At 33.9% G+C, this 22,408-nt stretch overlaps 1 protein-coding gene across 1 annotated transcript in view; it reads right to left on the reverse strand.

Annotated features, from left to right (window-relative positions):
- Positions 1 to 7,565: 7,565 nt before the first annotated feature.
- Positions 7,566 to 22,408, reverse strand: part of LOC135846553 (orexin/Hypocretin receptor type 1) — a 111,818-nt gene continuing 96,975 nt past the window's right edge. Inside the window, exons 2-4 of the mRNA XM_065365717.1 lie at positions 13,240 to 13,560; positions 12,523 to 12,963; positions 7,566 to 11,608 (exon numbers count right to left, since the gene is read on the reverse strand). Of these exons, the coding sequence (XP_065221789.1) occupies positions 11,000 to 11,608; positions 12,523 to 12,963; positions 13,240 to 13,560 (1,371 nt within the window). The 3' untranslated portion in view covers positions 7,566 to 10,999. The remainder of the gene's footprint in view (positions 11,609 to 12,522; positions 12,964 to 13,239; positions 13,561 to 22,408) is intronic.

The following is a 22,408-nucleotide window of genomic DNA, read 5'->3' on the forward strand; positions in this document are numbered from 1 at the left end:
ATGTCAAAAGCCTGAACCAAACCAATAAATTATATCTACTAGATTAAACACACACATCGAATATTTTTATTTCAAGCAAAACACACATCAATAGGTATTACATTACGTTAATAATAAAATAAGTAATGATGAAATAATGACCCCTTCGAATACTTGAATATGCACTTAATTCTTACTATAACACTCAACAAATAATTACTTATACTCAAGTATTACATTACAGTTACCAATTAATTATGCTTAGGTATAGATTCTAAATTAAACCAGGGGTGCCTTTCCAAGTCTGTTATCTGAGGAGCCTGCGTTTTTTCAATTTCCAGAAGGACACTACGTACTTAGTTGATTAATTTTTTTTTTTACAAAAGTTACTTACTTGATTGCATCTGAATTTTTAGTTCGGTCACTTACTTCTTACTTTCTAAACACCCTGTAGGTACATTATTTTTAAAATATTCGATTTTGTTTTCAAATTTTGATCAAAGCTATAGGTACTCAGCACCCCCTCTTTGGAAAATTAAGATTCCACGTTGAAATATTTAAACCGTAAAAAAAAAAACCAGTATTAGGTACGTATTTCAAATTGCTATTCATTTTTGCTGAAATCCAACAAACAGTCTATCTCAAAATTGAACCAATCTCAAGAAAATAGGTCCTAAGGTTTGCAAGTCCTTTTTCTTCCTCGCCACTTTGTAGAATTGGCACGGAAAAATTCATTTCGCTAGACTAGTTTAATTTGAATGGACTCTTTTTCTTCATTTTTAAATCAACTTTTCAACAATAATTGCTCCTGGAGTTTGATTTATTTAAAGGATACGAATATTTTTTCAGAGATTTGTCAAGGAATAAATCATCTTCGTTTTTGAATGAAAGCTTTTATCAAATTAATATTTCACTTCACTTTTTAATTTTTTTTTTACCAAGTTCAAAAAATTAATAGTAAGTAAGTAAGTACTTTAAGTACTTACACATTGCATTAATTTTGAATAAGTTGAGCAGCAAAACTCAAAAAAGTATAACCACATTACCCAAGTAGGTAAGTAAAATTAGAGAGTTGAATTTACAATTTGAAAAAATTAAGCGAATTCTTTTTAAAGTTTTTGGAATTTAAATTACATTTAAACTTGATTTTTTGATTTCTCAAAATGAAAAATTTTATTATTAAATTTCAAAAATTATAATTTTTTGGCAATTTTTCAAATTTTGGTTCTACTTACATAATTATTTTATATAGGTATACCTAATTTAAGAATTATCGTTCACAGGACATCAAATACTTTATTTTTTTTAGTAGTATTTCAACTGATGTAAAATTTTTTGAGGTATTTTCGGTTGGTTTGAAAGAAACCCAACTTTTTTAATTTTTTAACATACTTAATATCAAGAGCTATTCCTCTTCCATGAAAATAATAATATTCAAATCAATCTTTCATCAGGAAAAACGGCAGGATTTTGAAAATGAAAGAACCAGAAAAAAAATTAATTTCCTAGGTCACAGCACCCCTGAAAAATTAACTAGGCACACACATAGACAATTGGACAAACACACACACAGACAAATAACCCCTAAAACATACAAACTTAAAATATATAGGTATACGAATGAGTATTATTAATATTAATCTAACAAAAAAATAACAAACTACACAAATGACTCATTCTCCCTCTCTCCCTTTCTTATTAAATATCATATCGATCAAATAAATGCTCATCTTATTCAAATACCTATACACTTACACATCTAATCTATCTACTAACATCTTATAGGTACTACATATAAAATATATTACCTATAATTAAACCTATATTTATAAGAACACCGACAAAACAAACGAAATGAAAAGTAAAATTAAACAGAAAAAATTTCATATCCGACGGGATATTACGAAATCACGTTTCAATCACAGAAGAAGTAAACGGATTAAAATGAAATAAAATAAAATAAAAACAGGTAACTCACAAGTAAGTTAATAAATCATATTTATATACGGTCGAAAAACAAACCTTTGTCTCGAAATAGCAACACCTATGTCCTATATTTATCTTTTTAGGTACGATAAATTCGTATTGGAGAATCATTGAAAATGAACAGCAGAAAATATACGAAGTATTTTTACACAAGTTTAGAAAGAGTGGTTTTGAATTGAGGATTAATTTTTCCAGCAAGGTCACAAGGTCAAGCAGCATTAGTTATTTTCAAAGAGAAATGTAGTGATGTAAGTGGGTGGGGGAGGGAAGGTTTAACGAAACAATTCTACGAGATTTCCATTGAAATAAAAAAATTAAATTAAGTTTTTATAGAAGACATCTTTTTTCTCTGTAAAAATGTCAGCAAAGTAATTTGAAATGTGAAATAAATTATTTCTGATTTTTTTTAGGGGGGAGAGGGGGGTAAAAAATTAAAAAAATTTGAGGAGTTGACAAGAATTTTATTTATTTAATTTTTGGTAATTTTTTTCAATTTTTATCTAATAAATAACACTTTTAGGAGATCCCGAATTTGAAATCGAACAGTTGAGAATTTAAATGTGGATCATTCTCAGGAGGGTGGAGGGGGCTCGAAGTTTCCAACGAAATGTAAACAACCCTAACGAGTTTCTGTTAAAGTACCTACCTACTACTGAAACTTGTGCAAAAACTTTATCGAGAGAGTATTTTTACTAAAATGCCAACAACTTGGCGAATTTTTCTCGTAATTAATTTACCCCTTCCCTTTTTCCCATCGTCTTTCTTGTCACTACGAATTGATTGCATCGAATGTACTTATCGTATACCTAACGTTGCTCGAACTTGATTAGGTACGTCTTATTGCAGGTAAATTCATTAAAGGAAAAAAATACAATTAAACTTATTTTAACACCATCGAGAGAAAACAAAATATATTTTTAAACGAAAAAGAAATACTAACATTTGAAATTATACGCGATTGATTTTCAACATAACATAAGCGAACCAATTCTGAAATTTTATTGTTTTTCGAATGTTTTCTGTATTACTATAAAGACGATCGACGAGCTACCTATTTATAAAATTTAACTGCAGAGCTATCAAATCGAAATGCTAAATGTTTTATTGGAGACTACCTACGTAGAAAAAAAATCTCTCAATCAGTTCTGCTTCTGCTCAATTCCTATCTCGACTGGCAGTGGATTTAAAGTATACAATAATAGATTTTTTTCTTCTTCAAATTTCTGCAAGAAAATATACTTACTATTGGTTCTTTATTATGTTATTTTAAAACTAGCTTAAAACTTACATTCGACAAAATTTAAGAAAAAAATATAACGTTTTCACTTTCGAAGAATATAAAACAGCCTCAATTAACGAATTAGAAAACAATCGATGAGTTTTCTAAGAAGTAAAATAACTTAGTTAAATGACTAGGCTATGACTAGGCTATTATACGTATTAATTATTCCATAAATATGTAATTTTCCTAGAAGGTATTTTATACCATAAATCGATTCTAATATTATTTAAATTGAACGACATTATTAAGTATACAGTGTGTTTGACAAAAGAAAACAAGTGAGGGTATAAAAACAAGTCGAAAACAGGTAAAAAGACACGGAAATTATTCGAAATAAAATATGAACTATGAAAAAAATACGTACTCGAAACGAAGAGAAAATGTTCCAAATAAGAATCCATATCTTAGCTTATTCCGTGATTCGTGAAACGGAACGAAAAAAAAAAAATTATTTAAGATTCGAAAAAACAAGCAAACACACCGAAATAATAAATTAACAACAAACAACATCGATTAATTGAAACATTCGTTAAGATTATTATAGTTATTTATATAGGTAATATCTTTCAAACTAACAAACACAAATTAGGTACTAATTAAAAATAGGAGAGATGAACGAAATCATGTCGAGGTTGAGGGAAGCGAGTAACATTTTATTAATCAAATGAGATGCCAAATTCGTACATAAATTCAGCCTATTTATAAATTGATTTCAAAACTGATTCCAATAAGTACCTATGATATTCTTTAAAATTCTTCTGACGCAATTTCTTTCATCCCTCCACTAGATTTGTTTATGATAATAGAAAACAACTGACATTGAAACAATAATAAAAAAAAAAAAAAAAAAACGTTGTAACCGATTTTTAAAATTAGGAAACATAAACCGAAAACCAAAAAATTGGTTCCATTTCACATTTAACTATCTACTAGTTTAAATTTTTTTACATCAATTTAATTTATTGATAACTACCCTACACGTCGTTGCTGTTTTTGAAATGCTATCAAAACTGATATCTACCTACATTTAAAAAAAAAAAATGTACCTACACTAAATTTAAAATTGAACAGGGCTCGCCAGTCACCTTTGATTTGCCAAGCTTGAGTCGAAAATGCTCACCAAAGAATACTTTATCTACTTCAAAATCACTCTCAAGGGCAAATTTTGGTCACCACTGCCAATGCTGCCTATGATTTGGTTAAAAACAATATTTTATTGCTTATAGCATTGGGAAAAACCGCTTGAACCGTTTTCAGGCCCATTCAACAGATCGTTTTCGAAAATATTACAAGACTAGATCGAATAAAAGGAACTAAAAAATAATGAATAAAAAAATTCATCAACACCAGGAAAAAAATTATACGAATGCAACATAAAAATACAACACCTAAAAAATAATTTCACGTTTTATAAGGAAAGTAATAGGATTGCTCCAAATTCTGTGAATATTAATAAAGAAGGGGGGATGATCGTTTTGCAGATTTTTTTTTGAAAATTGGATGAAGATGGATTTATAAATCTTAAAAATGTTCGTATTTCTCAAAAATTAGCTCGACTCAATTCTTTATAATTCCTCAAGTAGCCTGAAATATGTTTTTCAAAAATTTAGAAATGGAAAAAAAATGAATAAAAACATCAACAAAAATATTTAAAAATTTAAATTTAACGAAAAAATTAAAAAAAACTATTAAAATATTGACAAAAAATTGTAGAAAAAGAAAATGAAAAAAAGTGAAGAATTTTCTAAGAAATTTCAAAGATAGGGGTTTTGACCTAATAAAAATTGATGACTCAATTTGAATCAAATTTTTTTAACAGAGAAAGGAAGGAAAAGATGTCAACGAAAATATTTCAAAAATTAGGTAAAAAAATGCTGTTACAATATTGACGAAAAATTGTAGAATAGTACAGTCATTTTAAATTTTTTATTCGGACTAAATCCTACAAAAGGTTTTTTTGCGGGAAACTGTAGTGGAAGGGGTCCTATTTAACATACTAAAAGTCCCACCCCGTACCCCGCGTGCGTCGCGTGCTAGAGCGTGAAAAGTGTCCCGCCGCGGCGTTTTTTGCGATTTTCTCGCGAGGGTTTGATTTTACGTCGAAAATGGCTTTATTTTTGTGTTCTACGTCAAATTTCCGATCTATTGATATATCAACTGCCCTTCTACCCCCAAGGGGGGTGGGGCCAGAACCATTCAAATGAGAGGGGTTTTCTAAAAAAAACAAAAAAGCTATCGGCGCATATGGGGGATGAAATGGTCCCGGAGAGTGTTCGAGTTGATACCAGCATGGAAGGTGGGTACCATCGAGAAACTTCCGCGTGAAAAATTTCAGATCCACGCCCCCTCCCCTTTTTGGGGAGCCCCCCTTTTCTGAAATTTCAATAACACTTTTCTCAGCCCCATTTCAACCGATTTTGAAAATTTTTCAGTATGTTATGTATATCCTTAGTAAGTATCCCCACAAAAATTTTAAACCCCCTCCCCTCATATTTACCCCTCAAAATGGCGTTTTTTTATATTTTTTATGCCTATTAACAATCAATATTGCGAGGTAAAATTTTGGAAACACGTTTTTTGGATGTATTTTCGGCCCCCAAACATCATATACTGTTTTAGAAATTTTTGCTTTGGTGCGCCGTGGTGAAAAATTGGATGAATGTGTTTTAGGGGGGTAGGGGGTGAAATGGGAATTTTGAAAAAAATAACTATTAACGAGTAGGGTGTCGTTTTCATATGATTCGATACCGCTGAGAACGAATATGACTTCAGATTGTCTGCTACACTCACCTAGCCCCCTCCAGAGCCCCTCAGCCCCCCTCAATTTTCACTATTTTGGAAATAAAGTTATTTTGATGTCGTTTTCATATGATTCGATACCACCGAGCACGAATATGACTTCGAATTTTCTGCTACACTCTCCTAGCCTACTCCAGAGCCCCTCAACCCCCTCAATTTTCATTATTTTGGAAATAAAGTCATTTTCATATTTTGATTATCTCGCGAAATATCGCGTTTTTCGACAAAGTTGTTATACAAAAAATGTTCTCATATAATTTCCTATAAGAATGGTTCTTATCATGTTTTTGAAAAAAACGCAATTTAATCTCCCAAAAATCGTAATTTTTATATGGCAGTTTCTATCGCGGTGCACATTCATTTTCTTATTCCATGGTACATAGCTGCACTCAACATGATGCATATTTTCGTTTTTATTTCGTCATTTCCATGTTTGGATGACGTTTTTCAAGGTCACACTCAACGGAGGGGATAAACATCACGTTCTAACTTGTATAACGGAGTGCAGGTGGTGTTCAGAAAACTAAAACTCGTCGCCGATGCCTAAAATTTTAAATATTGAGATTAATGTAACTTGGAATTTTTTTGATTTCATTATTATACACACTTATTCTACAGGTTTCATTTAATTGTAACATCCTTCTAGTGAGTGTGACCTTGAAAAACTTCACTCTGATGTAACTATTTTAAAGATAGTGAAAATTGAGGTCGGGCTGAGGGCTGTGGAGAGAGCTAGGTGAGTGCAGCAAAAAATGTGAAGCCATATTCGTGCTCGGTGGTATCGAATCATATGAAAACGACATCAAAATAACTTTATTTCCAAAATAGTGAAAATTGAGGGGGGCTGAGGGGCTCTGGAGGGGGCTAGGTGAGTGTAGCAGACAATCTGAAGTCATATTCGTTCTCAGCGGTATCGAATCATATGAAAACGACACCCTACTCGTTAATAGTTATTTTTTTCAAAATTCCCATTTCACCCCCTACCCCCCTAAAACACATTCATCCAATTTTTCACCACGGCGCACCAAAGCAAAAATTTCTAAAACAGTATATGATGTTTGGGGGCCGAAAATACATCCAAAAAACGTGTTTCCAAAATTTTACCTCGCAATATTGATTGTTAATAGGCATAAAAAATATTAAAAAACGCCATTTTGAGGGGTAAATATGAGGGGAGGGGGTTTAAAATTTTTGTGGAGATACTTACTAAGGATATACATAACATACTGAAAAATTTTCAAAATCGGTTGAAATGGGGCTGAGAAAAGTGTTATTGAAATTTCAGAAAAGGGGGGCTCCCCAAAAAGGGGAGGGGGCGTGGATCTGAAATTTTTCACGCGGAAGTTTCTCGATGGTACCCACCTTCCATGCTGGTATCAACTCGAACACTCTCCGGGACCATTTCATCCCCCATATGCGCCGATAGCTTTTTTGTTTTTTTTAGAAAACCCCTCTCATTTGAATGGTTCTGGCCCCACCCCCCTTGGGGGTAGAAGGGCAGTTGATATATCAATAGATCGGAAATTTGACGTAGAACACAAAAATAAAGCCATTTTCGACGTAAAATCAAACCCTCGCGAGAAAATCGCAAAAAACGCCGCGGCGGGACACTTTTCACGCTCTAGCACGCGACGCACGCGGGGTACGGGGTGGGACTTTTAGTATGTTAAATAGGACCCCTTCCACTACAGTATCCCGCAAAAAAACCTTTTGTAGGAATTAGTCCGAATAAATTCTCTCATTTCATCTAAAATGACTGAACTAGAAAAAGGAAAATGAAAAAATTAGAGAAATTTTGACCCAATAAAGATTGATGATTAAATTTTTAAATAAAAGAGTTTTTTGACAGAGAAAGGAGAGAAAAGATGGTGAAAAATCACTTTTTGAAAAAACTAAAATGATTATTTTTCTTTCAATATTTCACGAAATTGAAAGAATAAATTAAAAAAATGTGGACTAGGGGGGGGGTGAGGAGGAGAGGGTGAAATTTTCATATCAATGATCTTGAAAGTAGCAGTTTGAATTATCGCCGGTTTCATGAAAGCAGGATCAAAAGTCATTCGGAATAATGCCTTTTGGATGAAGTTGGCAACGATGGTGAGAGGAGGAAACAGGAGGCTTCCGGAATGAAGTTTGGAACGAAATGGATTATTCCCCTCCACCCCTTCTAATGTAGGTACTTCTGAAGATTTTTCTCACATTTTGTATTTTTTGAGTAAATAAGTATGTCTGTTTAAAGTTTTGACCCCAAAAAAACGATATTGGATTGAAAAAATTTCAAATCATCGAATACAATAATTGTATCGGTTTTTATCGAAGTATTGATTTTAGAGGGTGTTGATTCTCATTCTGATTTTGAAATAGGTTTGAGGCTAAAATAAAAATTTAATAATTAATTTAAGTTTAAATTTAAGATTTAAAAACTTTAATTTTGAAGATTAATATGTAGCTCAATTAATCTAAAGTCTTAAAGAATAAAAATATAACTTAATTAAAATTAATTTTTAAAAATATGTCATTAAAGTTTAAATTTGATTTATTTTTTATTTTTATGAGCCCCTTGGAGAGGATCTAGCCTCCAAATTTCGAAGAATGTAGAATGAGTACCTACCTATTTATATTTAAATTCTGAACCCCACTTGATCCAAAAACCAAAATTTGGTCTCCAAGAGGGAGGCTTAGGTGCCAAAAGTTTCATAAAATGTAAGTACGTATAATTTGCTTCAGATATTTACTCAAGTTTTTAAGAACACTGATTCTGACACTGTTTGATCCCAAAATCAAAATTAAGTGAATTTTCCAACAATCTGGGCACAAGCTCATCTCTGAGTGACTTGACTTTCATTTTGGGTCAAACCAATTCCAAAATCAGATTGCATTTTTCAAACATTTTGAACACCAAAATTTCTTTTTTGGAGGTCCAGTTTTGATTTTGAGGTTAAATATTTCTAAGGATTTGATTCAGCTCAATTGAAAATTTATAATGCTAAACCTATTTTGAGGTCAAATAATACATTTTAGATTCGGATCAGCGCTTTTGAAAACTAATCGTTCGACATCTTTATTGATTTTTCAAAAAATTTGGCCTCGAGACTTCTTCTGAGGCTTAGAGGGCTTGATTTTGGTTTTGGAGTAAAACAGATTTCAAAATCAGTATCAGAACTTTTGATACCTAAAGTTGATTCAAAACACATAAGAATTTGAGACTTGAGCCCTCCTCTTAGGAAACTTAATTTTGGTTCTTGGGCCAAACTGGTTTCAAAATCTGAATTAGCATCTTTGAAAACCTGTAATTCGATACCCATATTGCATTTTTTTCTAATCAAGTAATAAACCTCTCATCTCATCTCTAATTTGGGCCTCAAATCTATCTCTAGGAAGCTCAATCATGCTTTTGAGGTTGAACGAATTTCAAAATCAGAATCAGTGCCCTTGAAAACCTGTGTAATTTGATACCCATATTGCATTTTTCAAATTTCTGGGCACCAACTTCCTTTACCAGGGCAACAATAAAATTTTGGTTTTGGGGTCAAACTAATTTCAGAATCGAAATCAGAGTCCTCAAAAATTCTACACGTTGATGTTTCTATTACTTTTTTAATGGTTTGAGGTTTTTTGGATTCATCATAAAAATTTGAGCTTTCATTTTGAAAGTTTAATTCTGAGTTTTTCAAAATCTAATCACAAATGGATTTATAACCTGTAGCCCTCGCCCCCTCCCCCAAAATAATCACCGAGAGTACGTTCGAACAATCTTGAGATATGAGCTTCCAAAATTCAACTGTTTCACAAAAAAATCGCCCATGCGTGAGAAAATTCTTCCACTTCTACTTTCAAGCCTTTTAAGAATTAGAATGGAAATGAAGAGGACTCGTTAAAAAATTTGAAACAGAACTGAAAGACCAAAACCCAAAACTGAATCTTATAATTTTACAACGTGTGATCTATTTTTTTCATCGTGACTCCTCCCCCTCTCCCTTCAATCACTTCCACTCAAAAAATTCGGAAATGAAAAATAACCATCGATAAAATTTTAGAATAAAAAATTATTTTTGCAAAAAAAATGAGTATTTTTTAGCGATATTGAGTCAAATTTGAAGACCTGTACTTGCAGGAAAGTAACAATTGAGTCAAGAAACGAAATCTTCACCAGATTTTTTCGAGGTTCAAATACAACTTTTATCAATTTATTGTGATACATTACCCACCAATCCACTTTTTCATCCAACTTTCAAAAAAGTTGATACGATCATCCCCAATAGACACCTTTGGCAATTCGTTTCGTTGGCAGAAATTGACAATTTTTCTCACACTGCTTGAAGCAAAAAATTAAAAATTGTTAATTTTCAACTTTTTTTTGCTACTTTGAGTATGCATACAAAATGTTGAAATTAATCAACTACGACTATAGTGCTGATTTTAGGCAACGTATTTTGGTCCCACTTTTTTACCACGTTAAATCAGCACCAAAATATTGCCAAAACGTGTCCAGAGGAGCAGGGAATTCAGGATTATCAAATTGTACGATAAAATAAATAAAGTTTTCAAAACGATAAAATATTAATCGAAAGATGACGTGTAAACGAACGTGACGATTTTACAATCTTGCGTACATACGATACAAATTAGCTGCTATATTCGTCTTGGAAAATCGACAGATACAAATACATGCTTGTATTTCATCATCGGAAGACGCTGAGAGATGTGGTATGAAATTTTAGAGTCTCGCTTTACCAAGACTGTGTATTTTTTTATTGCTGAGAAAAATTTTCTCTTCACGATTTCATCGCGATAAATACTTTTATAAATAATTGAATGAGTTTCGATTTAGGAATAAAATATTTTTCAAAATGCCTCCAATTCTCTCTCTCAAAAAAAATCCATAATTTAAAAAATAATAAAACATCGAGTGCAAAGGAACTGGGTATATAAATCTGACCATCGCGATACACCTTAGACCATATCTTCAGCTTGATCATTTCGACGAGGTCGAGTAAATCTCGGATGAAACACTCCAAGCTGAGCTTCGTTAGTAGAAGACGATCTAGAATAATGATCATCGTCTTCTCCGGCAATATACCGAGCCATCCTACGTAAAATATTCCTCCTATGACTACCCCAATTCCAAGGAAGCCAGCTTCGAAATGAGAATTCAACCGGTATACTTTGGCGATTCAGGAACCAGTACACGAATGGGTTCAGAGCCGAGTGCGAGTGTCCCAAGAGTAAGAAAAGCGACATCAAGTCGACCAACCTGGAGTACCGATAGTCGGGCACGAATTCCAGAACTAAACGACCACTAACGTAGGGAAACCATGCGACGGCGAAAACGATCGCCATTACAATCAGCATTTTGGCCATTTTACGACGTACCTTGAATGAAGTAGGAGCTGGAGGAAACATCGATTGATTGTTACTTCTGCTGAATAATCGCAGCCGATCGCGCAGTCCTCCTCGTGAACCTGAGGCGACTGCATTGGCACTTTGGCGTTTGAGGATCTCGTTTCGGGCGTCTAAGGCTAGCTCTTGGTTCGTCGATAGTTTTCGTTCGTTTTTTGTGAACTGTAAAGGAGTACATCGAAAGGTGTTAGAAAAATGGTAAGCTCTTGAGGGGTCATTTTGAGTCATTTTAAATCGATTGAAATGAATCGTTTGGATCGAGGTTTTGAATTCGTGTATTTCGATTCCGGTCGATTTTAACGTGGAAATGTGAGGTTTTATGGTGGGTGGGAGGGGGGGGGGTCTTTCAGGGCACCGGGGCATGAAATTTAAAAATTGTAGTCATGTCTTGGATTATGGATATTTTTAATTTTTTTTCTAAATCCAAAGATTGAATCTTGAGATTTGAGCAATTAATCCAACTTGGGGAACTCGATCAAAAAAAAGTTCAACTTTGAAATTTTAGATTCATTTTTCAATATTCAGAGGGCTCCCATCAAAATTTTGAGTCATCACCCAGATATCCGGATTTAGGGGATTGGAATTATATAAAATCAACCATAGATACCATTTGAACTTCAAATACTGCATATTGAGGTTGAAAAGCTCAACTTATTCACTGTTTTGATCAAGGTCATCAATTCATCATCTTTGAAGGGGCTTACAGTGCAAAAGTTCACGTCCCAAGCAATTTTGAATAGAATTTTTTTTGTTGAAAATTTTACGTAGAACATTTTTTGTTTGAGACTTTGGGAGATGAATGCAAAAACTCATCAAAATAAGACCTATTCTAGATGAATAGATCCACATCCACAGGTCGATATTCTCCAAAAAAAAAAAAAAAAAAAAAAAAACATTGCAATTGAATCAGAATTTGACAATTTTTCATTTTTCTGGATTGTTCAGCCATTTGAAGGATTTTTCAAAAAATAAACAAAGAGAACGAAATCGAAAACACAAATTCAAAACCCCTTTCCTCTCGTTCGAATTGACTCCTACACAAAGAAACCACTTCAAACCACACACGCACATCTTACCATCGGATTCATTTCGTTAACCGAGGCCAAAATAATGACAGCTTGGTTCGGTGCTTGAATCGGCATCGGTAGTGGGACATCTCCATTAGCCATTGCTTCGAATATGGACGCTGAAAATATCCCAGTGCCGACGGAGAAATGACATTTGGCGACAATACCCATTGGTAAAAAGTACAGTACGAGGATGTAGCAAACAACGTAGATGTTCCGGAGCATTTGGTCGGACCAGATGTCGGTGCAGACGTCGTTGTCTACTTGTCTAACCAACAAAATTGGGATGCAGATTACTATCGCGACTGTCCAACTAATAGCGGCCAGTATTTTATTCAATTGTTGATCTTTACGGTTGAATTTGGCGAAAAAAGCTGGTCTCCTGATGGTCACGTAACGATCGATGGACAGCATCATCAGCAGCATTGTACTGGTCACCATAGGGATGCTCTGTAAAACGTCAAGTATTCAGGGATGTTTTGTAGGTACCTACATTCTATTGAGTCAGGAAAATCTGTGTAGATGATTTGATTGGGGGGGGGGGGAGGTGTGTGAGAGAGTAAGTTGATAGAATCCAAAAAATTATCTAATAATTTGGGGGGGGGTTTGATTCAATACTTGAGGTGCAAAGGATAAATTGAATCATCTGCCTTTAGAACTCGACTTCACGAAAACTTATCAGAGAAAACAATTCGAAATGTGTACATGTTTTGTTGTTTTACATACCTGCACAAAATACACGACTTTGCAAGAAAACCACCCGATGTTCCATTTAGGCTGCAATATTATGATCACAGTAGATGGGCCAGAAACTGAGCAAACCAACAAGTCAGCAATGCAAACGTGTAACAAGATTATATTCCTAGGAAGTCTGTTGCTCATGTACGCTCGTATTATGAGAACGTTCCAAAATATTCCCAAGAATATAATCAACCCGTAGACGCTGACTAAAATGGCGCTCAGAACGTTTTTTATATCGAAAAGCCAAATTGAAAACATCGGTTCGACTCTTGATTCTTCTGTCTGGTTGAATACGCGATCGGTTTTCTGAAAAAATCAAATCAAAATCGAAGATGTGAAATTAATAAAATGGTCATGAAAGAAGAAAATATTCTAAATAATTACAGAACATTAATTAAAGATCTAATATTTGAGATTCATTATGCCAAGTATCAATGTTTTACTTGATTTTTTCCGGGTTTTGGCTAATTTTTCTAATTTTCCAGACCCTCACTTAAATATTTGGTCCCGAGGAGAGGATGACCAAATTATTGTTTCTTAGTTTAACAGAGCGCTTAAAAGTCCCTGAACTTTCAGTCATAACTGCCCCTGTGGTAGTAAGGTCCAAGACAATGATCACATAGTCTACAAATGTCTGTATCCTCTGCCTATCATTTCCAAATATGAGTTCATAGACCAAACAAATAAGAAGATTACTTTTTGATGACAGGTTCAACGATTTTGACGTGGCTCATTAGGTTCAACTCAGAATATGAGGCTTGTTTACATAATGTAGACTAGTAAGACTAGCTGACTCAGACAGTGGCTAGTAACCCAATTAGGACTTAATATTATGGAATAGGTATTCTTCTCTTCTCTAAGTTGAGAGGTCACTCCCACACTTTTTTATTTTGTTTATTTTATGTAGAGTGACACTCCTTCCCTAGTTTTCCTTCTTTATACCGTGTTGATTCTACATAGTTTTCCTTTGTCGGTCTGGCCAAGACTCTGGCAGGTTTTATGATTGGGAAGATGAGGGCGAGATCAGATGAGAGTTTAGCTTCATGTTGAGGCTCAATTTTGATGTACACTGTCACACATACTACAACCATGGTGTCATAGTGGGGCTTACATCCTTCCTTAGCATCCTTATTATCTGGGTAGTGTATGGTGCTGCTGCGGTTATACTCTGGGACTACACATTGATAGGGATAGGCATTTATGTCCACGAGTGTTGCTTTTACTTGTGGGACACGTGTATCCTTGTGCCAAATTAGTGACTGATCTGCAACAGGGGCCTTCGGGGTGCTGGAACTCACTGTCCATCTATTCCTTCTCAATTTAGACAACTCATTGATTTACTTATTGATGTAAAGCAGACTAGGACAAATACAAGAGTGCCTTAAACCAAGCCTGTGAATCCTCCTTGTGCTATATTCAGGTTTTGTTATACTGGTATTACCAGATACCAAAATACCGGGGATTTGTCCCGGTATTGGGGCGGTATTCCCAATACTAGCAGTTACCGATGGGAACTGGTATGTCTTCCCAGTATACCAATACCATGCACCAGGAAAAATTAGATGTTTCCCAGTGTACTAATACCGCTTACCAAGTTCTATAATGAGGGTACCAAATACCAGATACCAATACCAATACCAATACCAATACCAAAACAATAGGTACCAAATACTGAATACCAATACCACTATTTATCTATACCAATGCCATATATCAATCCCCCAATACCACAATTAAGTTTTACCAATACCAGATACCAATCCCAGTACCACAATTTTTTTTGGTATACCAGGTTACTGCCGTACATACTGTGGTATGGTATAACAAACCTGCCTTCATTATAATTATTGTTGTGCTATATTACTATTTTATGTTGTAGGTATATCAATGGCTTGGTATAAAAACCTTGTAAGTCCAGATTTTTTCAAAAATGCTTTTTTTTGTGGTTTCTTTAGTAAAAAACAATGAGGAATCCGAGTTTAAAAACCTCGGAAGTCTAAAATGCATCCTAGTGCTCGAATCGGCAAAAATCCAACATTAAAAAACACGTAAATTTCATCAATTGTACTCGTAAACTTTGAAAACTTCATAAGTCCTTGTTAAAAGCCACGTAAGTCATAGGTACCTAAGTACGTTGAAAATCTTGTATGTCGTCTCTAGAAACCTTGTATGTCCATCCAAAGCGCTTTAATCAACTATGTAATTATATTTTATCAACCTATAAAATATTATCAGGCCATACCATTAAGACCTCTAAAACATAATAATGCAATCTAAAACTGCAAATAACAAAATATGAATGTTTTAAACGTTTTTTGTGTTCTCCTGAAAAATTTAGGATATTGGACTTACATGGTATTTATACCAAGTAGAGCTGAAAATGGTTACGCTACTCTCTACCTGGTATCGGGGTAAAATACCGGCGGAACCCGCTACGGCAGGTAACAAGTTGAGTCAGATACCAGATAGTATCATATAGAGAGAATGACACGGATTTATCAGCACTCGTACAGTGTGAGTCATAACACACATCGCAACACTTGTCACACAATACTGCTCCCCCACTGACTTGTAATCATCTACCATGTGACAATTGGGTGTGGTTGATGATGTTACACTGGTACACCGGCTGCGCATTCAACTCACTATACATTATAATGTGAACTGGTGCAACATTTTTTCAACTCGCTATGCGGTACTAGCGAGTAGCGAGAATTTACAATATGGGTACAGTAGTTACCCGCTATCAGTCAGTACCATTTTCAGCTCTGATACCAAGCCATCAATATCTACCATGCTTGAAACTAATAAACATGTCCAAGTGTTTCAGATATTCTTTTCTAGGTAAAATTGGCAATTGGCCGTCCTTTGTAGCAGTACCTACCGACAAACTTTTCCCTTCTGCCTGGAGGCAAGACACTGCTGGTCAGCAGCCACTGAGTGGGCCCCTGCTCCTGACTGTCTCTGCTGTGAACCTGATCAGGATTCATGCAGGCTCCTTTCCGTCATAGTTAAAGATTGTACATTTTTGTATTTAATTTAAAAAAAAAAAATGAATGTGGAAATGTATTAGTAATCTGTCAGGGATGTGTGAAGTAGGACTTGTAGTGATGGTGTGAATTGCTTTTTTCAGAGAGGCATGTGTGGGGGTAGCAGCGTTGTAAAAACGTTATTTTATCGAAAACAAAAAACGAACAAAAAAAACGATATTTTTGAGGTTTATGGCATCGATAGTTTATGGAGACATAATGTTAAACGAAAACGTTAAATATATAATAACGATATTTATCATAAAACGAAATCCATTTTGTTTTTTTTGCTATCAATTTTTTTTCTTCAAACACTGGAAATAGGTCTCAAAAATCAAAAATGCAAAAAAATGGGCCTGCAACGGCTGCAACTTCAAAAAAATGATCAGAACATTGTTATTATAGAGGATAAATTATCAGTTTTCTGCATATTTTTCATGTTTTCAATTGTTTTAATGTTGCTCTTTTCCTAATTTTTTTTTCTAAGTTCACTGAAATTGGCCAAATTTGAGGAAAATGAAGAATAACGAAAAAAAACGAAAACGTTATTTTTAATAACAAAACAAAACATAACTTAACGAAAACTCAATTTTTCCAAAACCCAAAACGAAAACGAAAAAACGAAAACGAAAAAATGTCGTTTTCACAACGCTGGGGGGTAGGGAGTGTAAAGTTTTGCAAGAGATCTTAGTAGGTATCTTATGTTTGCCGGGGTCACTTGCTTAAAGCTTGCTTCAACTACACCCCTTCCACAAAAAAAAACTCCTCTCGTTTTTCAAGTGCACAACATTGTTGTCATACGAGTATAATAAATTTCGAGTCTATTTTAATAACACACCTGTCACATGCCTAAAGCTCAATCCAACGTGCCTTATTATTGGTCAACAACGATAAACCCCATGAAATTAAATACCTATAAATCGAATCGAAAACTTTCGCTCAGCTGGAACTTATGAAATTTCATTTCACAATAACAAACATCTTCGTAAAAATATAACAATAAAAAATTTCCAATAAACTTTCACCATACACCTGCCTGTACCTTTACAATGTTGACATAAAAATGTCATCGAGTTCGTATGCTATAATTACCACGTGTTGCATTTTTAACAAGTTCCAAAAGGACATCGAACGCATAAATATTGGAGCCAACCAATCAATAAAATTTTAATTAAAAATGTCTCGCTTTATTGTAAAAACGAAAAAAAAATCACACAGGCCTTTGAAAAGAAAAAACACACCGGTGTAATATTCTCAAGTACCAATCTATAACGCACGAGCAAAGCACACATAGTATAAAATAAAACAATGCATGAAAAACTGTTGCTCTGGCTCTTATATAACTCAAGTTTTTTACAAAAGAAAATTAAAATTACTGAAAATTTCAGCCGCTTATATGGTATATGAGGCAAAACACTGCACAATGAATTTTCCAACATGTGAACGAGAAAGTAACGTATTTACGGTTTTAAAGGCAAGAATAGCATGTTTAAAGAATGAACGTATAGCTGTAAATTTTACACGAGCGAAAATTACGCTTAGGATGTTTTTTTTTCTCAAGCAGAATAGGAACTCCGAGGCCGGGTCGTTGAGTGTGTTTTTTTTTCATTGCAGTGTGACGTTACGCCGTGAAGTAATTTAAGGCAAAATTCGATACACTGTAATGTTGCTATTCCTTTAAATTGTAAATAAGCGGGGTAATCGAGTTGTGAAATTATTTCTCCGGGTGGCTGAAATATGGAAATTACCGCGCTCTGTTCGCTATATTTATGTTCTCAATTTTCAGACTGTAAATCTGAGCTGGTGAAGTTAGCTATTTCTAGTTTATAAATTAAAAGTGTAAGTATTTCGATTTGATTGTAGAACGTTGAGTTTTAAGATTAAAAATACTGCCGAGTTTTAAGAATGGGTTGGATCTGAAGAGAACGTTATTTTGATTAAAAACTCGAAATTGTTTTCTTTTTTTGAAATGAAAAAAAATTGAACGAATTACATACGTTTTTATATTATTGTTATCAATGCAGATACATGGATTCGGTGTGATCATGTATTACGGTGGCGCGAAAAAAATTCATAGTCTGCTCTTCGATTTCGCTGAAATTGAAGTATGTTGGAGATTTTGAGTTGAAATGACCCTAAAAAAATTTTCAGTCCCCCACATGCCCCTGCGAATAGAATTTGGAGTTGAACATTAAGTAGGTCTAATAACTTAGCACACAAATTCATTAAAAATTGAATTTTTCAGGAACGGCTAAACCGATTCTGATCAAATTTGAAATTTTACAACTAGGCTACCAGCCGGACATTTCGACATTATCATCAAGTTCCAAAAGCCCAAAGCTTCCGAGTTTAACGAGCGACAACATTTTTTTCAAAATTTTTCAAAACTCATATCCTATAAAACCGCTGAACCGATTTCGAATATTTCGATGAAACGTGAAATCTCACAAAGCCACCTCCATTCCTAACGAATCGTTTAATAACAAAGTGGATCTGCTTTCAAACGAATTGTTTACCTATAAATTGATCTAATTCTCAATGAATTGTTTGTGAGAGTATTAATGCATTTTTAAGGGAATCATTCATGAACGAATTGATTATCTAATTTTTTGAAAGAGCCATTCGCGAACGAATTGATTAATTCTTCAATTTATGAATCAATTCGTTCCCAAATGATTCACCAAAAATTATTGAATTCCTTCGCGAATGATTCTTCAACTATTAATCAATTTGTTCGCGAATGATTCACCAAAAATTATTCAATTCGTTCGTGAACGATTCACCAAAAATTAAGTGAATGAATCGATTCGTTCGCGAACGAGTCACTTATACCAATCAATTCGTTCGCAAACGAGTCACTTATACCAATCAATTCGTTCGCAAACGAGTCACTTACACGAATCAATTTCCTTTGCGAATGATTCACCAACTATTAATCAATTCGTTCGCGAATGACTCATAAAAAATTATTCAATTCGCTCACAAACGGCTCACTTATACGAATCAATTCGTTCGCGAATGATTCATAAAAAATTATTCAATTTGTGTGTGAATGATTTACCAAAAGTGCAATAAATGAATCGATTCGTTCGCGAACGATTCACTTATACGAATCAATTCGTTTGCCAACGAGTCCCTTCTACGAATCAATACCTTTGCGAATGACTCATCAACTATTAATCAATTCGTTCGCGAATGATTCACCAAAATTATTCAATTCGTTCGCGAACGAGTCACTTATACGAATCAATTTCCTTCGCGAACGAGTCACTTTTATACTATAATCAATTCGTTCGCAATCGAGTCACTTATACGAATCGATTCGTTCGCGAACGACTCACTTATACGAATCAATTCGTTCGTGAATGATTCACCAACAATTATTCAATTCGTTCGTGAACGATTTACCAAAAATGCAGTAAATGACTTATACGAATTACGAATCAATTTGTTCGCGAACGAGTCCCTTATATGAATCAATTCGTTCGCGAATGATTCACCATAAATTATTCAATTCGTTCGCGAATGATTCACCAAAAATTATTCAATTCGCTCGTGAACGATTCCCCGAAAATTGAGTAGATGGATCGATTCGTTCACGAACGAGTCACTTACACGGATCAATTCGTTCGCGAACGATTCACTTATACGAATCAATTCGTTCGCGAACGATTCACTTATACGAATCAATTCGTTCGCGAACGAGTCATTTATATGAATCAATTCGTCAATTCGTTTGTGAACGATTCACCAAAAATTAGGTAAATGAATCGATTCGCTTGCGAACGATTCACTTATATAAATCAATTCGTTCGCGAGCGATTCACCTTGAGGCTAGAAATCAATCAGTATTGTTCAATCGCCAATCAGTTGTGAATGATTCGATTCACTTCGCTTGAAAACAGATCAATTCCTATAAAATACTATCACAAAAAAAAACGAATCAGTTATAAATTAATTGATCCGTTTGCGAATGATTTGCCAAGAAATCAATCATTTTATTTAATCACGTTCGTAAATGATTTGATTCGATTGTAAACAAATCAAAATTGCTACACAAAAATGTTTCAAAAAAAAGGTACTCAATTTGTTCGTAAAAGATTTGTATTTGAAGAAGAGTCGGTCTTCTCACCCATAATGCGTGAGTGTTTTTTTTTTTTTGCTAAAATTTTCAAAAAAAAACTGTTTATTACCGAAATGGCCAAATATTGCCCAAAATTTCTTCCTTTTTGCTAGAATTGACAACAAATTTTGTTTTTTTAAACACAATATTGCAAGAAAATTGTGTTTTTCTGCCAAAATTCTTCAAAATTCTGCTTTCTTTCTAAAATTATCAAAACTTTGGTTTTTTGATAAAATTTCCATGAAAATTTTGATTTCATCAAAATTACAAAAATTGCCCAAAACCCTACTTTTAAAAAAAAATTACAAGAAATGATGATTTTTGCTGAAATAGCATTTCAAAAAAGTCCTCTTCAGGTATCCTGCCAAAACTAAAACAAATCGATCTGTCTTTCAAAAATCGCCAAAAACCTGTTTCGTTTTGCTGAAATTTTCAAAAAAATTCTGTCTCTAACCAAAATGGTAAACGTTGCCCATTTTTTTTTCTTGAAAAAAATCAGCTTTTTTGCTCTATTGCGTAAAATTTTGATTTTTTGTCACAGTTACCCAAATTTGGATTTTTTGGACAAATTACCCTAAATCCTGTTTCTTTTTTAAAAAAATTACCAAAACCTGATTTTTTGAAGAATTTTCAAAAAATCCTGCTCATTACCAAAATTGTTATGATTGCCCAAAATCGTCAAAATTGCTTTCTGGTTTGCTTAAACTGCCAACAAAATCTGTATTTTTACCAACATTTCTCAAAATTCTGTTTTTTTTTCTATACCTACTTGCTTTTTTGCTGAAATTGCTATTTTTTTATATTTTCAAAAAAAAACTTTTTTTTCGCTATTGCTGAGAATATTCTGTTTTACCTCATTTTCATATTGAACTTTTTTAATCGAGTTCTCCCTCTCTTGAGAATTTTTATTTTTTTGATGGAGGATTGAAGAATGAAAGCATTTAACGCGTTCTCCTTAAAAATTGAGGCATTATTACCTAAGGAATTCTTGATTTGAAAAAAAGTCGACTTGAAAAAAATAATTCCACTTCACTCTTCACCCCCCCCCCCCCCCTCAGCACATTAAAAATTAAAACATTTGAACGAGTTTGTCCTATCAAAAAGACTACTTTCGCCCTGCTTTTTCACTTTTCTGACTTCCTAATCAGTTTTTTTTCGACGTCCAGCAGACATACGTCTGCATTCAACAGGTCTCGCATCAACCGCCCATTTTTCTCTTCTGAATTATTAAAAAAAAATTGTACCTATGTAAATACTAAATAGGAATTTCTTGGAAATCGATACCATTTAACATCTATAATAGCCTTCTAATTTGAAACTTCGAATAGGTCGCATGAACTCGCGTGTTTCGGTTTCAAATACAACGTGACACAGGTACAGGTATCAAAAAAAAAAAAAAATAGAGTGGAAAATAACAATAAAAGGGATATAAAACAGAGTAAAATACACCGAACCAAATTCTATAGGTACTTTTATCAGCAAAAAAAAAATGAAAGCGTGTCCTGGAAAGAGACAGCAGTAAAGACTACACACACACAAAAAAAATAGGATAAAATTTATAAAACGCGACGCTGCCAATGCGTCGTCGAAACACCTGGTGGCAAATAGTTTTTTACAGCATTTTGATGAGATTAAAAATTCACGCATCGCGTCAACAATGGAAACAAGGACGACGACGACGACGACGATGGTATCGTGTAACTTAACATTTCGTCCGGTTTGCAGCTTTTATTATAGTACATAACAAAAGGAAACAGAAAGTTTATAATTTTCGTAACTGCTGTCAATTAATGAACGATGAGTTATTATGGAAATGGTTTTCGAGGGGGCAAGGGCAAACCGTTCGACAAGAAAATATCTCCATAAACAATACCCCGAAACGGTTTGAATTATTGATACTGGTTGAATTTGACCCGTAGCAGTATACAAAAGGCCTTCCATCGTTTTCGTAATTTCACTATGAAAATTATTTAGATTTACAACCTACGCCAATTAAATTCGT

This window comes from Planococcus citri, chromosome 5, assembly GCF_950023065.1.
Source record: "Planococcus citri chromosome 5, ihPlaCitr1.1, whole genome shotgun sequence".
In the NCBI taxonomy this organism is placed as follows: domain Eukaryota; kingdom Metazoa; phylum Arthropoda; class Insecta; order Hemiptera; family Pseudococcidae; genus Planococcus; species Planococcus citri.